The sequence below is a fragment of the Capricornis sumatraensis genome, chromosome 1 (assembly GCF_032405125.1).
Source record: "Capricornis sumatraensis isolate serow.1 chromosome 1, serow.2, whole genome shotgun sequence".
NCBI classification, from domain to species: Eukaryota; Metazoa; Chordata; class Mammalia; order Artiodactyla; family Bovidae; genus Capricornis; species Capricornis sumatraensis.
Window position 1 is genome coordinate 236,905,021 of NC_091069.1, and position 18,158 is coordinate 236,923,178.

General features: G+C 37.2%; 1 protein-coding gene across 1 annotated transcript in view; it reads right to left on the reverse strand.

Moving 5' to 3' along the window:
• Positions 1-18,158, reverse strand: part of ARMC8 (armadillo repeat containing 8) — a 104,908-nt gene that overhangs the window by 58,638 nt on the left and 28,112 nt on the right. Inside the window, exons 3-6 of the mRNA XM_068985575.1 lie at positions 6,680-6,751; positions 5,205-5,347; positions 5,003-5,100; positions 1,648-1,740 (exon numbers count right to left, since the gene is read on the reverse strand). Of these exons, the coding sequence (XP_068841676.1) occupies positions 1,648-1,740; positions 5,003-5,100; positions 5,205-5,347; positions 6,680-6,751 (406 nt within the window). The remainder of the gene's footprint in view (positions 1-1,647; positions 1,741-5,002; positions 5,101-5,204; positions 5,348-6,679; positions 6,752-18,158) is intronic.

Here is an 18,158-nt window from a genome sequence, read left to right on the forward strand (position 1 = left end):
ACACAAATGGCGAACTAATACTATATATTTATATATAAAAAATACTATATATAAATACTTGTTGTATAGTTGCTAAGTTGTGTCTGACTCTTTTGTGACTCCATGGACTGTAGCCTGCCAGACTCCTCTGTCTATGGGATTTCCCAGGCAAGAAAACTGGAATGGTTGCCATTTCCTTCTCCAGGGGACCTTCTCAACTCAGAGACTGAACCTGTGATGCCTACATTGGCAGGTGGATTCTTTACCACTGAGCCACTGGGGAGGCCTGATAGAAATACTACATATATTCACATATAGTTAGACATTTAGATTGTTTTCAGTCTTGGAGTTATGTTTAGAAATTATGGTGAAACACAAAGCAATTCTTTGTACATACCGTTCTCCATCATTTACAAGATGTACCTTTTAATTCCTCACATTCTTTGTCCAAATTGCAGTAAATATGTTACAAAAGAACCTCTTCCTTCTCTCTGTGGTTGTAGACAGGATTGTGTAAAAACAACTACAATGAAGGAATGAGTGGCTGAGCCAACTAAAGACGAGGAACTATTGCTCTCCTCATTAAGTCTCTCTTGAATCTCTCCAAATCAACCTGCATGAACCTGGAGTTAGTGAAGCAGTCTCCTCAGGGTAGGAAGTACATAAGCCCTCATGTTCCTAAACTAAACACCAAATAATTGCTCTCAAAATCTCAATAACTGCTTAGGAAGTGCCAACAACTTAGAAGTTAGGATTTCAATCAATATTATTACCACCCTTCTTTTGCTTCTTAATAAATCAAGGAGAGAATTTCAAAACTTTAATAACTTTAAAGCTCAGAACACAAATGTTTTAGAAACCTCTTTCTTTATCTCCCCTGTCCAAAGTATGTAAATTTATTTCATATTGATACGAGTATATGCAAATTTGTAGATCAGTCTTAAAATGCTATTACAAATTTTACTTCCGGCTTGTATGTAAACAATACAAAATAAAGAAAAAATTTGTAATTAGTGACAATACAGAGATCATCAGATCAGTTGTTTTCAAAGACACATGTTGTTGGTGTATCAGTAGGGAAATCAATATTGGATTTTAGTCTATTACTATTGACACTGCTACGTGGGTTTATATATGCTACAATGTTTCCTGAAGTTTAGTTATATTTAACTACCTAAATTGATGGATAATCCTGAACAGAGCTAGCAAATGCTACTTATCAGTCTAAAAGAAAGCTGAGTTCTGTTAGTGGCATGAGGGTGCTTGTAAATTATAAAAATGTCTTGCATACAGGGTATTTGTTGCAGCACTGACTGCACAAGACTGGAAACAAGCTAAATGCCCAATGGTAGGAAAAAAGGTGAATAAATTATTGTACATCTATACAATAAAATACTATTCATCTGTTTTCTTAAAAAAGAAAGAGGAAGCTCCTTATGTACTGATATGGAATATCCATCAAAATGTTAAGTAAAAAATGCAAGGTACAGAACAGTATGTATGGTCTGTTACTATTTATGTCAAAAAAAAAAAAAGAGGAGAAATTATATACATACATAGGTCTGCTTATATGTGTACAGATTAGCTCCAGGAGGACATACCAAGAAGGCACATCTCCTGAGGGCATACAAGTGTTTATATTATAGAGAACATTATCCTGGTGCTTACTTTACAGCAGTGTGAGAAGATCTGACAGATATACTCCTGGGTGTAGCGGGACCTGCTAAGCAGCGCCATGAGGTGCGGTATCACCGTGGCATCCTGGAGTGAAAGGGAAGAGCAGAGCAACAGGGAACTCAGACTCGGTGAGTGTCTTTAACACTGATTTCCAACGACAGGTAAGCATGTAAGCCTCTTATCTTAATGACAGTAAATCAAGTCTGTTTAAGGAACATAGCAACACAAAAGCAACATGTAATCAAAACTGTTTAGGCAAAGGGAAAGGAAAGGGGCTTCAATTTTCATGCTTGATAATAAAATACAAGAACAGGAAATTCTCAATTTCTCTCCCATAAACATCCCCACAATAAAACAAGATCATTTCAATAAGACTTGACATAATCTATTCCAAAGCCAAAATGTGACATAATTAATAAGATAAATACTTACTACATAGCTTATAAGGAGGAATTACTGTATTAAAATAAAAGTTCACAATTTTGAAGTCTGAGATGTTTTGGTAAGTATCAGTAACAGATTAACATTTCTAATAACTGTAGTGAGCTAATTTCAGTCTTCACAAGACAAGACAGTTTATATAAAAGCAGCTTCTCACTTACAGCCCACTCTCTGCCTACTACTGACACTTCACAGCATACATGATGGTACAGAAGAAAGAAGAATCCACCCAATCTGCCTCAGGGCTCTCAAAAAATCTCCTCTTTCATGATTTAAACACTGAGAGGATATTTGGCCCAAACCACAGATGGAAAAGGAGACTTAGCTCGAGTGCCCTAGTCAGTGCTGTCATAAGTCCTACAGCAATGCTCTTCAGATACGAACGCGCATTGCATGTATGTTCTCAGGGGATACTTTGTATGTATAGACTGATTCTGTAGGTCTGAAGTACGACTTATGATTTGGCATTCTATCAAACTCCCAACTAATGGTTGATGTTGCTGGTCCACAGACCACACTTTGACAAAAGACAACAGAGGGCAAGGAAGGAAACTTAAAAGAATACCACTGTTGGGATAAACAAGGTTTGGGGTTTCCCTAATGCCCAAGATACATAAAAGCTAAGTAGGAAAACAGTAGGCTATTTTTGTAGAAGATGCCTACAAATAGAATCTTTTCCCCTTGCTTGTTATAACCCTGTGTTATCATAAGCAGTTTAAACACAAAATGAGGGAATTTCCTGGCAGTCCAGTGGTTATGACTCAGGGTGTTCACTACTGTGGGCCCAACGTTCAATCCCTGGCCAGGGAACTAAGATACTGCAAGCTGCTGTGTTACATATCTGCAGTTTCTGGTTGATTAAACAAGGCAAAGTACAGTTACATAATTTCCCCAAAAGTCATTCATCTTATAAACAATTTCAAACTAGACATTCTGCCCTCTTCAACAGGATTCTGTGCTCCTTAGTTTAGTGCCTGAGTTGCTATGGCAGCTGGTCTCTATACAATCCTACCCACAGATGTCAGTTAGTTACACTGAAATACTACTCTCTGTCATTATCCCACCCAGCATTTTTTAGAGTCTCCACGGCCTCTGAGGCATAAAATTGTTTCATAATTTAGGTATCCTATGAAAGTCCCTTAAGTCCCTGTGTCTTAATTTTTCTTGCAGAAAGAAGCTAAGTTGGTGTATAGCAGCATTCTCCACATTAGGCACCACAATCCATTAGTAGATCATGAAATCGATTTAGAGAGAGAGAAGGAAGGAGCTGAATAAGTTGACCAGAGTCAATTCCTTCCCCAAAACTGGGCTGAGGGTTGGGAAAAAACTTCTAGGGTAAAGAAGATGAGTGATTGGCTTAATTTCTTTGTAAAAATGACAATCAGAAATCCTTAAGTAAACAGACTGATACTCAGATGGAGAGTTCTATACAGAATGCTGTGAGAATGCTTCCTCAATTTAGAAATGCTTACAGTAAACCAGTGGTTCTCAGAGAGTGGACCAGTTCTCATGGAGCAGTAGCATCTGGTTTACCAGATACTAAAGTTTACCAGTTACTGGCAAACTTGTTAGAAATGCATATTCTCAGGCCCCATCCCACACTGACTGAATTAGAAACTCTGGAGGTAGGGTCCAGGATTCTGTGTTTAATACGCTCTCCAAGTAATTTCAGTCCCTGCTCAAGTTTGAGAACCACTGTGGTAAATGGTCTATGGATTTATGAGCCATGGTTCCCCAAAGAATGTTACACAAATCCTTGAGGTATAAAATCAAGATGCTTCATAATTTAGCTCCCTGCTGTGTGAGATGACCCACAAGCCTCATTTACAGACCTTAGGCATCATTACAGGCCAGAGGAGCAAGTGTCTAATATAGGAAAAACAAACTCTGGAGGCACATGACATGTCCCTCTCCCTGCCTGCTTTGCCTGTGCCTCTTGACTACTTATATTTTTGAAGTATTTGTAAAACATGACCCTGGACAAGATCTCCAATACATATGTGTCCACTTTGAAACTATGATTCTGCATCTCAGTTCAGAGAATCACAACCAGCATTTTTTAAAATGAAAAAGGATAAAATAGAAGTCAGAAGGCACCACATTTATGCAACTGTTTTGTGAAGACTGTCTCAAGATATTCCCACCACCACTCTGCGCCCCCACCTCCCACCCCCCACACACAGCGTGGCCGTGGAAAATATAATTCTACTGTGAATTGTGGATAAGAGAGTTTAAAAAATACTAGCCTTGATAATTTTATTAAGAAAGCCCCAGATAAGCAACAGATAAAAATACACTCTAATAATCCCTGAAGTTTCTGAAAACCAATGAATGACTCTGAAGATCTTTAGATTCTCTCACATGTATTCTCTGATCCTAGCCTGGTAAGTAAGCCTCTAACAAGTGCTTTTGGTTCACCTTTTCAGCTGAAATGAACAATGATTCCCTTCCTGCATTAAACTATTCTGTCCACTGTCCTGCATATTCTCTTTTTCAAAGATGTACCCTAGAACAGCTTCTTTTCTCTACACTTCTTGAAATCTTATCCATTATTCAAGATCAGGTCAAATTCTACCTTCTCCATAAAGCCTCCTCTACCAGATTTAACCTATAGTGAGTGCATTAAATGTGTTTCCTTTTAAGAAATTAAGAAAGGTCTTTACAAAACAAAAAACAACAAAAAACCCCAGCTTATAAATTTCTCAAGGTCTGGGACTATCTTTCACTGCTTTACAAAGCCTAGAACATTTGATATTTGCAAATTAGCAATTCAAATATTTCTTGAGACTTTTCTATATCATAGTTATCACAGCTAAGATCAGTTATGAGATGCTAAGCTAAGTAAATCAGAAGTATGCTGTTAGTAAAAATGTAACTTGATGATTGAAAAACACCTAAAACTCACTGTATACAGTAGTTCCTCTGGAGTGACGGGACTGGTGAAGATGGTGCGCAGGCATCGGAGGCAAGCTTCAATGAACTTCAGGTCTGGGGACAGTAGTCCTGTTAAGAGAAAACAGATTTGAGACTCATGCTTTCAACTTATATTTAAAACGCTGCAAACTGATTCTACTTTTTACCTGTATAAAAATGACTTCCTTACATACCTTGCAGTAAGGCAGGGATAATATGGCAATCTAGTAGAGACTTAACATTGTTTTCAGTACCCATAGCAAGACTTCCCAATACCACTGCACATTCAGTTTTCAATTCTGTGCTTGAGGTTTCTTGCTGAAGCAAGTACAATAATCTAAAAAGAAAGAACTTGATAAACAGAAGAGACTAAAAAACTTAAAAGTAAACATTAGGTAAAAGTAATGTTACAGAAAAGGCTACCAATACATCCCACACACTGAAAATATGGTAGGTGAGTTTACAGGCTGCTAGGAAATGGTCATATCTTTATATAAGCTGTTAATTTAATAAAGGAATATCGGCAGCGGGGAGAACCGAAAGAGATTTTCTTCTTTGTGAACAACAGAATTATCATACAATCTTAGTGTATCAGAACTTCAAAATCTGAGAGTTGTCCCCAAGCGATGTCCTGTGGAAACAGCCACCACGACAGTCCACATTATCTGACACTTCAAGATATGAAGATTCCCAAAGCCAAGTGCTGGTGGATCGTAAGGACCCTGAATATCCACTACTACAGTTCAGAGATCACAGACATCTAGCCTAGAGGGAATACTCAGAGTCCTTGTGCAGCTCTTCAAACAAGGGAAGTTCTCTTCTTTCTCTAATTCTCCTATTTGGGGCATCAAAAGATCCTATTCTATTCTAGGCTAGCCTGTCAAAAAACTACTCCCCAAATTCCAATTGTCTACAACATATGACTATCTCCTTTATGTTCTAAGGTACATCCTTCATGCTCCCTAAAGCATATTTATATATACTGAGCACTAGTCCCCTAAGAAAGGCTGCTGACAGCTTTACAGTTACCAGTGGTTGATTATAATAAAAACAACAAAACCATTAAACAATCCTACATTAAAAGACAGGAAAGAAAAAAGAGAAGAGAGAAAAGCAAGACATTTAAAAATTCTGAATGAAAAATTTGTAACTGCACATAAAACTTAATTCTGGGTAGCAAAGGCAAAGAAGCAGTTAAACAATTGTCACTGTCTGCCAAAAAGAAGCTTAATAGCTTCATCAGAAGACATGAAACTTTCTATGTTAATTTCAAAGCCAGCAAATTCTAAAAAGCAGGGTCAAAAAATAAATTTTTTTTTTTAATTTCAAAAAAGGTTTTGAGAATCCTAAGAAATTATTATCCCATCATATAAAAGTTGCCAGAGCTCTGAGGAGAGAATCAGGATGGTGTACATTGCTTATCTACCCAACGTGTCCTTTTATGGCAGGGTCAATGATCTTCCCAAACCTCTAAAAAGTATTCATGTATTCCACTCCTTGGTATCTTAATTTTTTTAAAGAGATGCTTCATATACTTCAAAGCATTTATTAAAAAAAAAAAAAAAAGTAGGACAGACAATACAGAAAAAAGATGGGTCTTATGACTGAGAATGAGAACACATCTAAAACTTCATATGAACAGCAGAAAAGGGGATGGTGGCAAACTTACCGTGGAACAGCTCCTAAAACAATGAGGTTGGCTTTCTGCTTGTTGTTTCCAATTACAGCATTTTTCATGTCTCTGAATTCAAGGAAAAGAGAAAAGGGTAAGATGTGTTGAGATACTAATCTATCTTTGTTTTACAGCATCTTGGATTGTCAAGTACGGATGTTAAGTGACAAAGTAAAACCCTGACACTTCGCTTGGAGTGCTAAAGAGACGGGACAGAGACAGGGCTGTGCAACCAGGGGCTATGAAACAGGAGGGCAGCAGTGAAGGGGGAGTGAGAGACAGCCTGAGAATCAGCAAAAGACTTTCAATACAAAGAAAGCCGAGTTCTTCAAAAAAAGACCACCGATCCTTTGAATAATAAGAAATACAGGCCATCTTCTCATGCATAGCTCTGGGAGTAGGCAGTAAAAGCAGCCAGCCCAAGGAATAGACCTGACCTTGTTTCAGGGACCATGACTTTACTTTCCTCTTTTTCTGACTTCCTTGGACTGAATATTTCTGTGATTCCATTTTATCTCCTTTATTGTCTGACTAGCTGTACCTCTTTGGGTTTTGTTTTGTTGTTTTGTAGTGGTAGATTTACAGTTTACAATATGTACCTTTTAACTTATCACAGTCTTCAAGGTATAGTGTCCTACTTCATGTGAACTGTAAGAGCCTTGCAAACATACTTCCATCTTCCCATTCATTCTTTGACCTGCTGTTATACATCTTTAAACTAGTTAGAAACAACATGATATATTGCACTATTTTGGGGGGGGGGCTGCATCATGAGGTTTGTGGGATTTTAGTTTCCCCACCAGGGACTGGACCCCTGCAGTGAAAGTACAGAGTCCTAACTACTGGGCAGCCAGGGAATTTTCTATATTGTACAATTTTCGCTTAAACAGTCACTTTTAAGGAGATTAAAAAATACAAAAACATCTTTTACTTAAAATTTAAAGATATTTACTTATTTGGCTGCACCAGGTCTTAGTTGTGGCATGTGAGATCAAGTTCCCTGAACAGGTGTTGAACCGCAGCCCCCCTGCATTGGGAGCAGGGAGTCTTAGCCACTGGACCACCAGAGAAGTCCCAGAAAATATCTTTTATATTTCCCATTTATTCACCAGTATTTTTTACTCTTGCTACACTCAGATCTCCATTTCTCTGGGAGTGAAACTCTTTTCCACAATAAGAGTATCTCTATCAATGACCAGTTGGTTCACAAACACATGGTTGTTCTCAAAGGACAGGCAGAGAAAAAATAAATAGCTCAAAATAAGCCCAGTACTTGGAGAAGGAAATGGCAACCCACTCCAGTATTCTTGCCTAGAGAATCCTGTGGATGGAGGAGCCTGGTGGGCTGCTGTCTACTGGGTCGCACAGAGTCAGACACGACTGAAGCGACTTAGCAGCAGCAGCAGCAAGCCCAGTACTAATAAAATGTTTAATAAAAGAAAAAACTTAAGGTAATTGGTCAGTAGTGCTATCTTAATATAAAAACACTATGGTTCTCAAACCTTCTTCTTCTTGTGGAAGAAGGCATCAGAGCCTCCCAGGGACATTTCAGATGTTTATGAAGATGTCTGAAAATTTCTGGCCATAGTTTTAAAACAGAAAGCAGTTTTTGCACAATCTTCAAGAAAACTGTATTTTCCAGTATTGTACCTGCTTTGTAAATAAAAGGGAGATTACACTTTTTAAAAGTTACTTCATTTTGGAAAATCAAATAAGTGGCACTCATGGTAGATGGGGTCATCAATACCATACCAATATCAGCCCACAGTTTCAGCTCTTGCTTTCATACCTCATTAAGTTTTCTAACATGTTCATGCTTAAGCACTAACATATTGAAACATTATAAGTTATCTTTCTTTCATATGCCAAAATACATTCCCCTAGTTACTTGCTGAGCATCTCTCCTAACTTCTCTTAGGTGGCAGAGCTCTACAACATAGAAACTTTTTGTCAACCATTGAAGTTATACTCCTAAAAAAGTCCTGTAATTGGCAAACTATGATCTTATAGAAAAACAGGATAGAAAACCAGGGGGAAGGGTTGGGGGGTGGAGGTGGAGAGGGAGTTATTAAAATCAATGACTTCATGTTATTGTCAGCTTGTGTTTCCAACACCAACCAATTTCATCAGCATTAAAAACCCTGGTAACGATAATACCCCTCTCCTTAATTATCTTTTTTGATTATTACAGGAAAGTGCTGTTATGATGTGGTGGTCTGCTGAAAGCTGATCCTCCCCATAAGAATAGCATTTTCGCAAGTCTTGAGCCAAACACTGTATTTGTTAGGGTTCTTCCTTTAGCTCAGTGCTTGAGGGCCTTCTCTCTCTCTCTCTCTAGAATATCCCTCAGATCTTCCATATGATTTATAGCGGATAAGCAGGAGTATTTTGTTCATTTGTTTGCTCATGAGGACTAAATTGAATGAAGCTTACTATGGTTTTAACCAAGCTCTGATATATGATTTTAAAATTCATGTGATATCGAAGCTTCACTGAGCAAAACACAATTAATGAGAGACTGTACATCTAGGCTCCTGCCTCCTTATAGATGCCTGCTGTTTTCTTAGAGACTGACTTCCCAACTGTCGGCTTATAGACTCTAACCTAGCAGTCTGTCATTTTCCTTCTTCTTCTCTTCTCTTAATGTGTTCTGCCTATACTAACGCAGCACATTCATGCATCCGGGAGCTTACTGAAAGTTTATTTTTGCCAGGTGCCATTCTAGAGGCTGTCTATTATGGAATTTCTAATTCTAACATTTTCCCAGATTTCTCCCCATTCTTCCTAAACTGAGCAGAAATGAGTGACCCTAACCTTATAAATACAACCCAAATATCTGAAACCATGCCAGAGTAAATGTTTTTACAGACAAAAGCAAACAAAACTCCTCCAAAACCAATTTTCCAATTTCCTTACTAGTTTGAAAAATGGACATGATGGAGGCAGCTGGTAGTTATAAAGTAACTGCAGACTACAGAGAACACAATTAATAAAAGGTACCAATGGGGCTTCTGTGGTGGTCCAGTGCTTGAGACTCTGCCAGCCAATACAGCAGACACGGGTTCGACGCCTGGTCTGGGAAGATCCCACATGCCATGGGGCAACCAAGCCCATGTGCCACAACTACTGAGCCTGCATGCTGCAACTACTGAAGCCTCTGCACCTAGAGCCTGTGGTCAGCAACAACAGAAGCCACTGCAATGAGAAGCCCACGCACTGCAATGAAGAGCAGTCTCCATTCGCCACAATTAGGGAAAGCCCAAGTGCAGCAATGAAGACTCAGTATAGCCAAAAAATGAATAAACAAATTTAAAAATAATTAAATGGACCAATGTCTAAAGAAAACAATTCTTGCTCTGGCTCTAACAAGTAAAATATTATCTATACTAAAGAAGAGATGTTAATGCCCTGCAAATAAATTCTATTTAGTTGTTAATATAAAAGGATAGCAGAAGATCATTTCTATGAAAGAGTTAAAAACTGCAAGAGACAATAATCAACACATATACTCATTTTTAGCACACCTAAGTACAGTGATAGATTCAATTTCAGAGCCGGCCAAATGAAGCTTCTTTCAGTTTCCAGAGTGTAGCTATTCTCTCTCTCATTTCCTTATCATCCCCTCCCTTATATCATTCCTTGGCTAACTTTACTCATCTTTCAGGTCTGAGCTTATATGTCAGTGTCATCCTCCAGGAAGCATGCCCTGACAACTCCCAGATCTGGGTAGGTATCCTTTCTAGTGCTCTTTATCATAGCACACTCATTACTTTTTTCCTCTTCAGGGGCAAGAAACCAGTATGATCTGGAAATATCAGAAGTTACTATTAATGGATCACAAAACATACCATATAGAAATCCATATTTTTGTAAACTAGAAACGCAATTATAAAGATGGGAGCACAACAAAACTATGCAAAACTTATACATTGCTTTGAAGTTTACAAAGCATTCCATACCTATTATTTAATCATCACAACCTTAAGTAATATTAACCTGATTTTACAGATGAGGAAGCTAAGACTCAGGTTTGGGGCACTTCTCAGAGCCCCATAATAAATAACAGAGCCATCAACCCATGTCTTTTATGCCAAGTGTTTTTTCCATCACCTCCAGCATATCAGGCATTCAGAACAAATTGACTAAAAAGATAAAAGAATTCAGTAAATGTATTTCTTTTTTCTCCTGTCTTTCAATTTATATAAAAGAAAAGCCTATCTTTTAGTCAAAAACATCCTTTTGCTAGTAGATCAAAAAAATATAATCTCATGTCCACTAGTCTTTAATACTGATGGTAGGAGGGGAATGTCCTGCTTATACACTACTGAAATTCAATGATTATTTTTTTTTTTGGCTCAGCACTGTGCAAGGCTCTATGAAGGATACAAAAGCATCACATAATGAGATGTCTGACCTGAAGAGTTTACAATCTTGAGGAGACAAAAGTAACACTAACAACTAATCACTAAGGCAGTGACGTTTTATAAACAGTGTGCTTAGAGGGTTGAGAAAAGGAGATAAGACAAGCTTAACAGGTTTTTAGGCAATGGTAGGAACTAAGATGAACTAGCCTAGGAAATGGCTAGGATTTAGGTAAGTGGATGAGGAGGGCAAAAGGGATCATATTGGAAATGGAATATGGCATATTTCCGGGGCAGTACTAGGACCAGCACTGAAAAGGAGATTCCCTTTAAGGTGGGGACATTAAGCCTGGAACAAAGTTAGAAAAGTGACAGGGAGAAGAGACAAACTAAAGGGAGATGAATTAAAGAGAAATCATGTTCTTGATCAGAAAAGGACATGAAGGAAGCAATGACAAAGGAGGATAAGCTGAATGTGGAACAGATTGGAATACAATAATTCTAGAGCCAAGAGTGGCAACTAAATGGCTGATGCCCTTCCTCTGTGGCCCCAAGACCCCCTGCGCTTATCACTATCACAGCATTCACTAATCAGACTGTAGTGAACTATCTCTTTAGCTATCTGGTTCCTGCATTAGACATTCCCCAGAGCAGTGACTACAGGCACAATGCACAATGCCTACCTAGCACCTGCCTGGCACTCAATGCTTGTTACAGAAATTACTCCACCCAGGTATCTGGTTATATGAGACTGACTAAGTAGCAGCCACAGGAATCATTAATAGAGAGGACATTTTATGGAAGCAGTTAACAAGATGATGTTATAAGCAGAGAGAAAGTGACATATGACATGTCTGAAATGACTACTTCAGGTCTGGGTGCAGGGAACACAGGAAGCTTGGAGAATAATTCTCTTAGCAAGACAAGGATCTATCCTGACTTTATACATATTGAATTATCTTTGAAGATAAGAATATCCAGATAGAAAAGCTAAAATGTAAGCCTTGGGGACAGTCTACTCTTTGAGGATGGGAGAAAAGGAGCCAATATTAAGATGTTATAGAAATGCATTCGTCAGGGAACATTTTCAGCTAACATCTAGCTAAAATCTTAAATTTGCCCACTAATAAGTAGACTCAAAATGTGGCCACTTTTACATGGAGGCTAATCTTTCAAATTCCTTTCTTTGCTCTTTCGGTGAATAATTTTTAGTGTGGTAGAGAAAAAGATCTTGAATATGAAAGAAACATATACAATGCCTACTATAGCATACATGTAAGCCAGAGTATTATGATTTGCGATCAAAACCAAGAAAGTAAAACCACATGTTGCCATTAAAATAGTAGAAAAAGCAAAATAATAATAATAATTGGAATCTAGACCCGTTGGAAAAACAAAGTCTAAGTCAATCAAGTATGAGCATATGTATTCCTAAAAAGTTAAAATAGCATAAATTTTAACTGAAAACCTAATTAGCATCTAAAAATAGAAAATTATCTTTAAAATCATTGAAGGCTAAAGCCAAAAATTAAAGATCAATGATGTCATTTTCATTCTGAACCAGTATGACTTTTCACTTACCTGAAAGTAGCTCTTATTTGGAATATGTACATTCATTCTTGATCTAATTAGTGTGAAATAGCCAAAAAGTACAGTAGATATGGAAAACTACAATCTCAGTATAAAGTCTGACCAATTTATGAAAACTAACTTTTTACAAGACATAAAGAAAAAAATACGTATTTGTGGGTAGCTACAATAAGGTAACAGGGTAAACACGTTAAAAAAATTACTTGGACTTGGAAAATTACAAACATACTCACTGTTCTGACCCTGTAAGAATAATTGCTATGATGTTCTTTCTGGAGAATGTAACATCCAAATATCCAAGTACAATAAGCATTCTAATAACCAACATGGTTAAGGAATGAGAGTCTTCATATTCCAATTAGAATCACCATTACCATATGTAAACTGTCAATTTTTAAAAGATTAGATAATGATGATCTATTATTCAAACTAAAGTTTTTTTAATATAAGGCTTTTTGATTCAGCAGACAATTGAGACTTATAGTGAACTTCAAGTCAAGGCATTTATTATGCAGCTACTGTACGTATAAACTGAAGAAAATAAGAACTGACAGTAATTTAATTCATTCTTATAAACAAATTACTCTGAGGTGTATATTTTTGGAATGTAAGGAGTATCAGCTACATTTTTGATTTGTATAAACACTAGTTCAGAAATTAGGAGCTGTATTTAACTCTGTCTTGTCAATATATGGTCACAAATCACCTTACATTCTCCAAAGATGAAAAGTACAATGTAATAACTGCACTAATAAATGTCAAAATATTTTTACAGAACATTAATAAACTTTTTAATATATGTAATCATGCCAAAGAACATAAAAAATGTGTTAGAACATTATGAATATGCAAGCATACAGTTAAGTGGCTTATAAATATGAAAAGATATATATACACATATGCGTACAAATATTCCACTATTTTTTATGTTCAAAGTTAAGTTAACATACGTATATAAACAGCTTAAATATCTGAACACAAAACTATGTCAATTTGTTCTCATAATGTCTGGAAAATCTTGCTACTCTTTTAACCAGACTAAACTGTCTCAGGATACAAAGTTTTAAACAAGTAACTCTCAGGAATCACTCCATTTCATTTGGTATTAAGGGCATCTTCACTTGTGTTTACCTGTACCTGTTTACCTTTAAAAGTTAACTTTTAACTGTTAAGATTAACTAACAGGATATTTCTTTTGAATTATCCTAAAACTTATCCTTTAACTTGAAATTTCCAAAAACCAGAGTCTTCATTTTTATGGCAGCTCATATTTTTAGCTCATGGAAGAAAATGGAAAGTGTCTATATTCTACTGAAACCAGAGGTATATATTTCCCTGAAACCAGAAAATGATGTATGGAAAAATCATTACCAAATGATTTCAGTACATTAAAACACTTCAGAAGACACTTTTTAAAAACAGATACTTGGTGAAACCCACACAATTCTACAGTATCCACAACTGCCTGCCTTAGTTTATCAGAAAGAGTTTGATTATCTAGTTATCTAGTTCTCTACTTTGATTCAACTTTGAAACTATAAAGCTAGCCACATTTGCTTATACTATCTTTTGCCTTTCAACATAGGGAATATCATCAACATAAGGCCACATAGGGATACGTATTTTTTTCATGGAGAATCACTAATGTAAAAAGATTCAGGTGCTCTAACTTAGGTATATCAAAAAGCACAATGTTTAAGCAGCTTTGACCTAAGATCTACAAAAATATTTCAACAACTGCAACTATGAGATTTAACATGGTTGAGCTAACACCAGAGTAACTCCACCAAAAATATCTGTAACTGTTTTAAGTCACACACAGATCACCACACTAGACGAAGCTCAAAATCTGCAATACAATGTAGCTTATCTGATGTACCTACTCTCTGTTGTAGTTGCAAAGGCTATACATTTAGGGCCTACACAGTTGACCCCCTGTTCTCTCTGACGCCTATCTTATTCCACAACTACTCAGTTATGCATTTGAAACCTTGCTTTTCAGGATCTAATTCTGTTTTCAAAGCTTTAATATACTGTCGTTGGTGGTCTAGTGGTTAAGATTCAGTGCTCTCAACCTTTAATATAATAGGACCATTCAAATATATGCTAAATACTGCACTATTAACAACAACAAAAAAGTTGTTCTACGATAAATCCTCAGTCATCACTAACTAGATAAAATGGTCCTTCACAACACAGGTTATCTACAAAGTTCCCTCCGTTTACAGGTAGGGCTATGGCTCTAACTCAAATGAGTAAATTAGCTACTGGTCATGATGAAAAGTTATAATTCATCTTTAATTTCTTCAATTTTGTTTTTCCCACTAGCGAAAAATCAGATAAATATTGCCAGAAAAAATGATAGAACTCTTATAGCTAAAGCTAGTCAATTCTTTTATGTCTTTCTCACTGGATATTTTAGATTCAAAGCAGATTACTTCAGCCTCTGTTCTTTTCCGTCTCTAAAATTAGAAATCTACCTTTGGTTGTTTACGATCTGTGGCCATCTCCCTTCTACCTGCTTATTTTGGTCTAGTAATAGTCTCTGTATGAATGACTCAACAGTGGCTGTGTAATGTGTATTAAAAAAAAAGAACTGGTCAACTCTCTATTCCTAAACATCATTTTGGTTCCCTCTTTTTGTCTATCAATACTGTATTATTCTTATATTAGATAAGGTTGCTTACAAATGAATAAAATGTTAAAAATGTGATTCACTTTTCATTCTCTCGACTATGCACAATTAATTTTCAGGCAGTAACAAAGTTCAGGCAAGAATTCAGAAAACATAACTTTTTCTCTCTGGGGTAAAGAAAGCTTTATCAAATCGTACTACACACACCTCTAGAAGGCCATAAAATAGATTTTAAAACTATAGGCAGCAATCATGTTTACTGGAAAATGTTATCACTCACATTTTCTTATCTGAATCAAAAATTCTAGCTCCTCTCCCTCTTCTTTCAGTGGGAACTGTTTTATCTCTTTGATATTTTTAAAATTTTTCTTTCTCTTCTTTGAAAAGAATCATCTTACTTTTGAAGTTGTTTTAAATTAGGGCTGATAACTACTAACCACTGAAGTGCCAATTTGTGGGTATCCACAACATACCAGGTACTGAATTTATATTTCTGACTCAATCCTTAACAACTTGGCAAGATGGGCAGTATTACCCTCCCTTTACAGATGATAAAGTTGAGGCTCAAGGAAATGAGATACTTTGCCCAAGCTTTACACTAGGAAAGGACTCTACTAGGAAATATCAGAGGCAGGTATTTAACTTACAGTTGTCCAGCTTGAAAGCCCATATTCTTTCCACTCCACTATCCATTCCTTCCCCAAAACCTTTCTTATCTTCTTAGCTGACAGCCAAGTGCCTAAGACTTGACAATTTCTTAAGAGGCACTAAGTTTATCAAACTACATGTTAGTTGGTTTGCAATAATACACTCTTCCCAGTGTTTTTTATGCTTTATTTGATATTTTATCACCTTTCAAGAAGCTATGGTATTTTTGGGTAAATGAGAAATTTCTAACAGTGACAATTAACACTTGAATTAGCTACATATATCAGATACAACTCAAGATACAAGTCTTTCATGAAGAATCCTTAACTGAGAAATTTACCTTTTCTCCTAAACAACCATAGTAGCAGAAATAATAAAAACAACAACAATAACATCTTCTATCATTTACTGAACACTTAATGAGTTTGGCATTTCCAACTGAACTGTTTATTGAGGAATCTTAAGTGATATCTAGGATTATCAATTGGCTTTGTATGGGGGGAGTGTCTGCTTGTCTAAGAAAGCATGTCAATTTGACCTATCCCTTCAACTAATTTGTGTGTGATCAGTTCAGTTCAGTCGCTCAGTCGTGTCCGACTCTGCGACCCCATGAGCCACAGCACGCCAGGACTCCCTGTCCATCACCAACTCCCAGAGTTCACTCAGACTCACATCCATCGAGTCAGTGATGCCATCCAGCCATCTCATCCTCTGTTGTCCCCTTCTCCTCCTGCCCCCAACTGCTCCTAGCATCAGAGTCTTTTCCAATGAGTCAACTCTTCGCATGAGGTGGCCAAAGTACTGGAGTTTCAGCTTTAGCGTCAGTCCTTCCAAAGAACACCCAGGGCTGATCTCCTTCAGAATGGACTGGTTGGATCTCCTTGCAGGCCAAGGGACTCTCAAGAGTCTTCTCCAACACCACAGTTCAAAAGCATCAATTCTTCGGTGCTCAGCCTTCTTCACAGTCCAATTCTCACATCCATACATGACCACAGGAAAAACCATAGCCTTGACTAGACAGACCTTAGTCAGCAAAGTAATGTCTCTGCTTTTTAATATGCTATCTAGGTTGGTCATAACTTTCCTTCCAAGGAGTAAGCGTCTTTTAATTTCATGGCTGCAATCACCATCTACAGTGATTTTGCAGCCCAAAAAATAAAGTATGACACTGTTTCCCCATCTATTTCCCATGAAGTGATGGGACCGGATGCCATGATCTTTGTTTTCTGAATGTTGAGCTTTAAGCCAACTTTTTCACTCTCCACTTTCACTTTCATCAAGAGGCTTTTTAGTTCCTCTTCACTTTCTGCCATAAAGGTGGTGTCATCTGCGTATCTGAGGTTATTGATATTTCTCCCAGCAATCTTGATTCTAGCTTGTGTTTCTTCCAGTCCAGCGTTTCTCATGATGTACTCTGCGTGTAAGTTAAATAAGCAGCGTGACAATATACAGCCTTGATGTACTCCTTTTCCTATTTGAAACCATGGAACCAGTTGTTCCCTGTCCAGTTCTAACTGTTGCTTCCTGACCTGCAAATAGGTTTCTCAAGAGGCAGGTTAGGTGGTCTGGTATTCCCATCTCTTTCAGAATTTTCCACAGTTTATTGTGATCCACACAGTCAAAGGCTTGGGCTTTGGCATAGTCAATAAAGCAGAAATAGATGTTTTTCCATGATCCAGCAGATGTTGGCAATTTGATCTCTGGGTTCCTCTGCCTTTTCTAAAACCAGCTTGAACATCAGGAAGTTCACGGTTCACATATTGCTGAAGCCTGGCTTGGAGAATTTTGAGCATTACTTTACTAGCATGTGAGATGAGTGCAATTGTGTGGTAGTTTGAGCATTCTTTGGTATTGCCTTTCTTTGGGATTGGAATGAAAACCGACCTTTTCTAGTCCTGTGGCCACTGCTGAGTTTTCCAAATTTGCTGGCATATTGAGTGCAGCACTTTCACAGCATCATCTTGGAGGATTTGAAATTTGTGTGTACAGGTACAACCAAACTGATTTAACAGATGGATTTAATACCACTTGCCCTGGTATTAATCAAACTAGACTTACAGGGGTTGATTAAATCATTATTAAGTCTCCCAGCCTAGTTAAGAAGATAAAGGCAAAGTTAACATAATGAGAAAACAAGAAATACCATCTCCTGTCTCTGTAAACTGAGAAGACATGAAAAGAAGGTGTCAAGTACCCACATGGGTCTCCATTCAGCTCCTCTTCACTTTTCCTTCTAGCTCAG